General features: G+C 32.5%; 1 protein-coding gene across 2 annotated transcripts; it reads left to right on the top strand.

Moving 5' to 3' along the window:
• The first annotated feature begins 673 nt into the window (after positions 1-673).
• On the top strand, positions 674-5,456 carry LOC112734714 (uncharacterized calcium-binding protein At1g02270). Of its 2 annotated transcripts, none has more exons than XM_025784162.3 (11): positions 674-1,155; positions 1,365-1,598; positions 1,679-1,783; positions 1,962-2,067; positions 2,267-2,487; positions 2,564-2,640; positions 2,734-2,827; positions 2,914-3,039; positions 3,685-3,795; positions 3,883-3,990; positions 4,761-5,456. In XM_025784162.3, the coding sequence occupies exons 1-11, from the start codon at positions 1,153-1,155 to the stop codon at positions 5,001-5,003; spliced, it is 1,428 nt and encodes a 475-aa protein (XP_025639947.1). In that variant the 5' UTR covers positions 674-1,152; the 3' UTR covers positions 5,004-5,456. The 2 variants fall into 2 exon arrangements, with proteins under 2 accessions (XP_025639947.1, XP_025639942.1); XM_025784157.3 differs by having other exon boundaries at positions 722-1,155; positions 2,911-3,039.
• The last annotated feature ends 3,415 nt before the right edge of the window (positions 5,457-8,871 follow it).

Raw genomic sequence — 8,871 nt, 5'->3', positions numbered from 1 at the left:
ATTCTAAAATAGAAAGAATAATTTAAATACTTTTCTATGGTAAATTTACCACTACATGAATTATTTTAAAAATAGTTATAATAAGAGCTTTTAAAATTTAGAATAAATGCCAAATTAATTTTTAAAAATGTTTAATCGAATATTTTTGTCACTTTGGACCCTAATGAATTTTTGGACTTTAGAAGTTCTCAAAATTATTCCTGCTGGATTAATTAGTATTTTTATAATTTTAAATATGACTAATTTGTCATAGAATATATTCTTTTAGAATTAATTATTTTATAATAAAATTTATTAAAAATTATTTGTATACTAAAAATTTGATTAAAATAATAAATAAGCCAATATATCCAATAAATTCTTTTGAAAACTACTAAAAAATATAAATTTATTAAAAACTAAAAATATTCAAATTTAGGGACTAATTTAAATGATTAATATTATTCTAAAGTTTACCTTAGTGGGAAGGCTAATTAATTTAGAGTTACGGTATCTATGAATTATTGTAAATTAGAAAAAAAAAAGACACACTGGTTGAGTCAACCAATACCATTCATAAAACTACATATTTAATTATTTCTCCATAATATAATAATGCACAATATAATGAATGACATAACAAAATTATTAGTCATAGATATACTATAGATCAAAATTAAATAATAAATAAATAAATGTCTATTTGCATAGGCGTGTTGCCCAGTTGCCTTGCTGATAATGCAGTAATGCTAGTTGCTTCATAAAGTGTCCTTCATTGATAATTAAAAAAAAATGAAACAAAAATTAGAAAACATAATAAAAGAAAAAGAATAAAAATAAGATTCCAATTTCACGGAAACAGCATCGCACCTCTCTCTCTCTCTCTCTCTCTCTCTCTTCCATAAACAGTCATCTAACAACGAATCCAGGACAAAAGCTCTCTCTTTCTCTATATATACTACTCATACAACGAATGGAAACAACGTTAACGACAAAAGAAGGCTTAAAAAGGAGCTTCAATTATATTTGCTTTTCAAAGCTTCATTTATTCAAACGCTGCTATTATTAGTGACCCATTTCAGCTTCTTACAGAAAGCACAAAACTTTGCTTCTATTTTTTCCAGAACCTTCTTTTCTTAGTACCCCTTTTGGACAGTGGCTAGGATTTTGAAAATGGTAAGTGATTTCTCGCTTTTGTACCTAAAAAGTTCGGTTTTTTGCTCATTTGGGTCTTGGTTTTTATGTTCAAAACTTGAACAAGTTTTGTTTTTGCTCATGTGGGTGTTCTGTTTTCAGCTCAAATTTGATTTTGGGGTGATTTTGTTATGGATTTGGAGAAAACAAAAGAAGGGGATTTTGATGTTGGTTTATGCTTGGAATTTCAGGTAGTAGCTGCAGGTTCTAGTGTTGCTAAGCTCAACTTGAGAAAAGGGAAGGGTTCTTCTTATAATGTTATGAGCGGTGGTGATAACAGTGATGGAGATCTTTCCATTGTTAGTAATAACAGTGACAGTGAGTGTTGTTCATCATCAATGGTGGAGGTGGAAAGGGGTCCTTCATGTGTTTCATTCACCACTTTCAATATCTTGGCTCCTATTTACAAAAGGATTGATCCAAAGGTCTTGTCTTGTGCTATTTTCCCTTAGTTTTTTAACATTTATGCAATCACTTGTGTCTTAATTTGTATGTTTTTGAACAGAACCAAAGCCTCAGGGAAAGTGAATTCAGGTACTCCTGGTTGTCCAGGAATGAAAGTATTCTGAATTCCCTGCTTGCTGAATCATCTTCCATAATGTGCCTTCAGGTAGCAATTTCTCTCTTTTCTTGGTAGAAAGTGTAGGAATTTTAAGTATGAGTAGTATTAGTATATGTTTGAGTCAAGATGTGATTTCTGGTCAATTTTGTGGTTTTAGGCTTAATCCAATAATTTAGATATCCTTGAGTGTTGTGTGTGCGACTTATGATCCTTGTTTCATTTGTAGGAATTTTGGGTTGGAAATGAAGAACTTGTTCACATGTATGAGGAGAAACTAGGGGATGCTGGTTATCATCTCTTCAAGCTTGCTCGAACCAACAACCGCGGAGATGGTAAGTGTGTGTGAAGATGAAATTCATGGTCCATCTTGCTTAGATATTTGGATTGCTAGCATACTAGTAGTTAGTACTAAGTACCGATGTTCCATGCGTTTGAGGTTTTCCAATTTTTGTCATAATCTAAAGTATAAGTTTCTCCAAGTAAATCTGTTACTCTGTAGCTCAAAACTCATATCTACTATACTTTATGCAGGTCTTCTTACTGCTATACACACAAAATATTTACATGTTGTGAATTATCGGGAGTTGTTTTTAAACGATTTCGGTGATCGTGTTGCTCAGTTGTTACACGTTCAGTCTATTGCCCCTGTTTTGCAAAACCAAATGGGAAGTCTTCACCAAGAGTTTCTTATTGTGAACACACACCTGTTATTTCCTCACAATTCAAGTCTATGTATAGTGAGATTGCATCAGGTATGTCCATGTTTTTCTTCTGATTCACATATGAATTTTGTTTTCAATCTTATCTTAGCTTTCACTGTTTTTGTAGGTTCACCAAATTTTGGAGCAAGTGGAATTGTTTCAAAAAGAAAACAAGCTGAAACCGATGCCTATTATACTCTGCGGGTGAGTTCATTGTTCGATTTTGCTGCAATGTTGGTATGCTTAACAGAATCAGGTTTCCTAATAGTGTGAACTTCAATGTTCAATCTAATGCAGTGACTGGAATGGAAGTAAGAAAGGGCATGTATACAAGTTTCTTAGGTCACAAGGGTTTGTTTCATCATATGACAGTTATGCAGATTCCCACAAGGTTAATATCTTACTAGTTCATAAATTCTTAAGCTTTGTTTTAGATTTTTGTTTTCATGTTTTTTTATTGTCTTGTTAATCCAGCAGTGGGTTAGTCACCGAAATCATAGAGGAAATATCTGCGGTGTCGACTTCATTTGGCTTTGCAATCCGAACCAACCACGGAAACCTTTGAAGACAAGTTGGGCCGAAGCTGTTTTTAGCATACTCAAGGTGAGTAATACTATGCTGCTTATAGGTTGATTTGTAAAATTTGCTGATGAACTTAGAGACTTAAAGGGTGTGTTTTCGGCTTATCTAGTCAGAAATTACTTCCTTCATTGAAAACAAAAAATCAATATTCATATATTTGGATAAATTGTTTTGAACAATTAGGATTTGAAAAGAACAAAACAAAACATTTCTCAGCTTTTGTTTTGTAGAAGCTGAAAAGTAGTAGCTTTTCAGAAAAATTGATTTTCAGCTTTTTAATTATATAGAAGATTTTAGTTTAAAAGTTATTTTGTCCAAACCAACTCGGGTTAGTTGAGTGGTTAGTTCACTCGTTTGCTTAGGCAAGTGTGGGGTTTGAATCTCGTCTTGTATATGCAACAATCTATTGACAGATTAGTCCTTAAGCTTGTCGAGTCGGGGATACTGTGGGAATAAAAAAAATTACTTTTTCCTCGAGATGAAACAAACACACCTCTCCAACACATATCTGACAGACATATATTATACTATCCTTTTGATTTGTCATAGATTCATAATCATAGGACTCCCATTGTTGTAAAAAAATTAATGAATCCTTGTGGCTCAAATGTGTATTATCCTTGTGGCTCTGAATATGACCTTTTTCCTTCGGGGATTTGATTTCAGTACCAGCTACGAAAAGCTTCGCTGTCTGAAGACGGTGCATTTACATTTCTGAAGGGCGACAATTGTGCCAATGCTGTGACATATCTTAGTTTCCATGAAGCACTGCGGCAGGTATACTTCACAATCTGCTAATATATGATAATGACATAGATATGAGGCAGTGAACTTAATCATTTATATGTTGCAACTGTTTTTCAGGTAAAATTAGTTGATGTGCCTAATGGATTATGCATTCAGCAGTTCCAAGATCTATGGAATCAAGCAGATGTTGATGGAAATGGGGTCATCGACTTCGAGGAATTCAAGGTATTTCACATATCTACGTTAATTACATGTCCCATTACCTGCAGGTGTTTTCTTTATCGCCCCAAATCCAAACTCATATCTGTCTTGCCTCACTTCAAGCGTGATCTTTCCTGTCTGAAAAATCTATGACTTATGATTTATAAAAATGAAATACAAAGTACTAAAAATATCATGTAAGTTCCAAATATAATTAAAGTTATCACACTACAAATTCTAAGCAATGTTATAAAAGTTTAAATTCATCAAATCCGATAATCTATCTCAAACATTCATTTGTGTATATGTTTGGGATGAGTACGGGGCGGGGCGACCACTACCCATACCTGTCCCATATCCAAACAATTAGTCAGGTATTGTCGGTATATGCTCCAAAATCCAGTAAATGGTTGAAAAACCCGTCTCAGTCTGGGCGGGCAGATCGGTCGGCTCAAATTGTCGTCCCTGTTCAGTATATATTTGATTGGTTTAGTTTAATATTGTAGAGATTTGTGTGGTTTAGTTTGATGTTAGATTGATTCTATATCTTTGACCTATAAGCTCTTATTTTGCATAATCTATGAATGTTAACAGACTTTCATAGTTGTGATATCCACCTTGAACATTACTTCTTACATAGTATCCGGTCCTCGTCATTTCGCTTCCTCATGTCTATGTTCATCTTTGTTTCGGTTATGCATGTCTTCGCTCATCCGCAACCTTAAGCCGAAGCTGATGCCTTCATCCAATCTTTAATTCCATATGTTAATAAAACTGTGATATGACTTTTGCAGCAAAAGATTTGGAACTCTACATGTCCAGAGCCTGTATTGGAAAGCTTCAATGGTTGCATGGAGGATGCGAATGCGACGAATGAGCACGAAACCATCGGCTTTAAGGTGAAGAAGGCGATGTTGTTCCCTCGAGAAGTCGAGAGAGGACATTGGCCAGAAGAGTATTCTCTTTCAGATCATGCTAGGCTCACTGCTGTGTTTTCACCAGCAAAGATGAGATGTTATGGATCACAAAAACTATAGCTAGTTACTTCATACTTTAAATTATCAATATAAGCTTTTGTTAGATTTTTCTTTTTTCTTTTTTCTTTTTTAACTTTTAGGTTGTGGAAGTATATTATAGTGTATAGTCCTAAGAAAAATTATTTGTGTGGGGAGTCGAAAAAAAAAAGGTAGGAAAAATTTGTAATCAAATTTTGGTAAGTCGTGGCCAAATTTTTCTGGCAATAGGGTGAAAATTTTTGCATTGTAAGAGTTGTAAGAAAGGAATCTCTAGGCATGCCTTTCTTTCTCTAATTTACCCTTCTAAGTTACTATTACCCCGAACATCATTTTCATTAGTTCATCCCATTCAAATTATTAGTCTCAATTTTTTGTAAGAAGAAACAAAAACCTACTAGCATTGATATTTTATTGTTGTTGATGGTAATCAGTGGCTAAGAGAAAGGAGGTTGAATTTTAACTCTTTTTGCTGAATATTAATTTCTGTCCTTTTAAAGAAATTTTAGGAGATATTTCTGCTTTTGTCTCGTGTTGAGTTGAGAGATACTTTTGTTTTGTCTCGTGCTGAATTGAGAGATACTTTTTGTTTTCGTCTCCAGATTTACAGAAACTGAAAAAGGAGTAGAAAAGAAGAATTAACACTAGATATATTCTGGTTTAGCCACTAGGTACAATGTGGCTTATATCCAGTCTCCATCACAATAATGATGGAATTTCACTATGTTATCACTTATCACAACATTACAAACACTAATTTCTCTTTAGGAACTACCCATTTTATATGGGACAAATTTAGATTCTACATCCAAATTCCGAAACATCTATGACTTTTTCTCTAATATTGATCACTGCCTTTTATCTTTCACTGACTTTTTCTTATAAATCTCATCATATTTGCTTTTTACCATGAAACCTAGATAATACTAAGAAAAAGAAACTAAAATGAAATTCATTGAAGGAGAAAAACTTTAGATAGCTTGAAAGTTATGAAAATTCTGTACTTTCCACTTATTCTCCTTGATCTCAAGCTTTGGCCGTTCACCCTTAATATAGAAGGGAAAGCTTCCAAGGTTAAAACACTAACCCAACAATTTCTTCTCCTACCACAGAGTAGCAGCGGCTTCAACAGAGAGAGATGAGAGAACCGAGGCTAATGCATGCAAAGTTACCTCATCTTTCTCAACTTTTTTCTTCAAGCTTCTTTAGTCTGGACCCTTGATCTTTACTTTGGCCCCAAGACTGAATTCGGACTCTTAATGAGCTTCTGACCCAGAGTAGTTTCAAGGTTTCCATATTTGCTTCTACCCTCCTAGAGGTTCAGACGCACTTTTTCTCTTGGTGAACAAAAATGAAAATAAGCTTTTTTCAACTTAGATTTGCTTCTTCACTGAGGCAGATTGTTTATTTTTTAGGCAAAAAAAATCTTGAAGCCTTTTTTCAAATCATATCTTCAATGACAAATACCTTTTTTGGCTATTTTTTGTGAACTTCACTTTTTTTTCTGCCTTCTTCTTTGATGGATTGAAGTGACGAGAAAAAAGGAGGAGAGAAGAAAGAAACTTTAAGTGGAAACATTGAATGGAATTAAAACAAATTGAATTTCCACTTCAATTTCCAGGCATTTAATACAATTAAATCAATTTAAATTTTCTCTTTCAATTAGCAAGGCATAAACTTAATTAAGTTGAGATTTGGAATTCATTAGGCCATGAGAATAGGTAACTGAAGTATGCTTGAAGACTTGGGTCAATTATTTCTTTCTTTAATTTATGATGGGTCTGGATGGATTTTTATTTCAGCCACTTGAATTAACCATGTGATGAGCTTATATTTGTTTGGAAACCAAAAGGGGGCTTCTATTTGTTGGCCCATTAGAAAAATTTTTTTGCACACTAACAAAAACATCAAACAAACTATTGAAAATTATTTAAACACTTAAAAATATTTAATAATATTTATTCATCATTTTTAATTTAAGTTTCCGAACTCAACGTTGAACATATTTTATACACTATATTTATTTGATGTTTTTCCCATATGTGTTTCTTTTGTATTTAATTATGTTTTAATAAAAATTAAAATATATTTTCTGACACGTTTGATATATCTAAATATTGTTGCAGTTTAATAGAAAATTATATTTTTTGACACGTTTCTTCATACTACATTATTGTCAAGAATAAATTTGAAGAAAGAACAAGTTTTTAATAATTTTTAGTTAAATTTTTTTATAATATTTTTAAAATATACTTCTATGACATATATTACAAGACGTTTATGTTATATTTTTATTATATTTCCAATGCCAAATATGCCATACACCATTACTTCACATCACATACGTTAATGAGTTATGTTTATCTATTAGGTATTAACAATGAATATTATTTGAATACATCTTCAAAAGTAATTTAGATATTAGATTGGTTGGTTTATAAGAAGTTGTAACAAGTTCTTATTGAACGGATCATTCCTCCACATGTGCAACTTTATGATCATGATTATGATTATAGTTCAGAGTTATTTTATATTTAGTTTGACTATATATGCTTTGATCAAGATTGAGTCATGACCCAAAAATTAGACTAGACACATTCATATTTAAAATTTGACTTTAGTATATTATTAAAAAAATAAACCAATAAAAAATGTATACAATAACGATAAAAATTTATTCTACTACATAGAATCGATTATATGAATTAAACGATATCATTAATATTATAAGAAAAATTTTAAGTGTATCGAAGAACACTGATATTTTAATTGTTTTAACTGTCTATTTCAATTAATATATATTATATATATTTTTTATAATTCATATCAACGGTTAAAACAGCTGGAACACCAATATTTTTGGTACACCTGAAACTCTTCCTTATATTTATAATTGTTCATATCCTGACCCAACGTCAAGATTCAGGTCCAAATAGGACAAAAATGCTCAATCTATAGATTGGCCTCCCTACGTAACCGACCTCCTCCCAAGAAGTCGGATTCGACGCAGACTCCACTCTAAGGAAGTCGGGAACGAAGGTTAGCTGGTAGATAACACTTATTCAAATAAATAACTGTCTCTAAAATCTCTTAACCCACTTCTAGAAGCCACACCTCAACTTCCTTAAGATAAATGGACGATTATCCTCCTTAAAAGGTGGAACTACTCCAACGGTAGTTATTGGTTCATCACTATAAATACACCCCTCAGGTATCTCTAAGTTCCAATATTCTCCAAACTTACTTAGACCATTGCTGACTTAGGTATCAGAGTGTCTTTACAGGTATCAACTTCTATTCACTCGTGTGCACACAAGTCGGATGGAGGTTCTCAGGCGCGAACCTAGTCAAAGGGCTCCCTCTTTCAGACGATTGGGCCAACCCAACAAATCAAACCTACTAATCTCCAGTTATCCATCGTAACAATAATAAAACTTTTAACATATAATTTTTTTTTTTACCATCTCATTTATGATTTTTTAAATCTTCCTTTATTTATCTACTATCTAATCCACTCTCATAGTATAAAATAATGATTTCTTTATGTAAGTTTCAAAGAGAACAGTTGGAATTTGGAAGTTAGGATGACCGTACAATAAAGTTGAAAATAAGGCAAATGTTTTTATAATCATAGTCTTATCAATTGAATATGTAATGATTTGGAGAGAGTGAGTTTGTGTCTCTTAGGTCATGCAATGATGCAATTATATGTTAGTGGGGAGCATAACAAACTACGGAAAAAGAGAAAAAGAGAAAAAGCAAAAGAAGCAAAGAATTTGAGCATCCACTAAAAAGATGAATTTAAATGGAGGATTAAGGGAGAGGAGGAAAAAAAAAACAAAGAAGAAAAAGACACAACATGGGGTCAAGTATATCATCAAAATGTCGACTA

The sequence above is a fragment of the Arachis hypogaea genome, chromosome 2, assembly GCF_003086295.3.
Source record: "Arachis hypogaea cultivar Tifrunner chromosome 2, arahy.Tifrunner.gnm2.J5K5, whole genome shotgun sequence".
Taxonomy (NCBI): domain Eukaryota; kingdom Viridiplantae; phylum Streptophyta; class Magnoliopsida; order Fabales; family Fabaceae; genus Arachis; species Arachis hypogaea.
The sequence above is the reverse complement of the archived record's forward strand: the minus strand, read 5'-3'. Positions and strand labels throughout refer to the sequence as shown.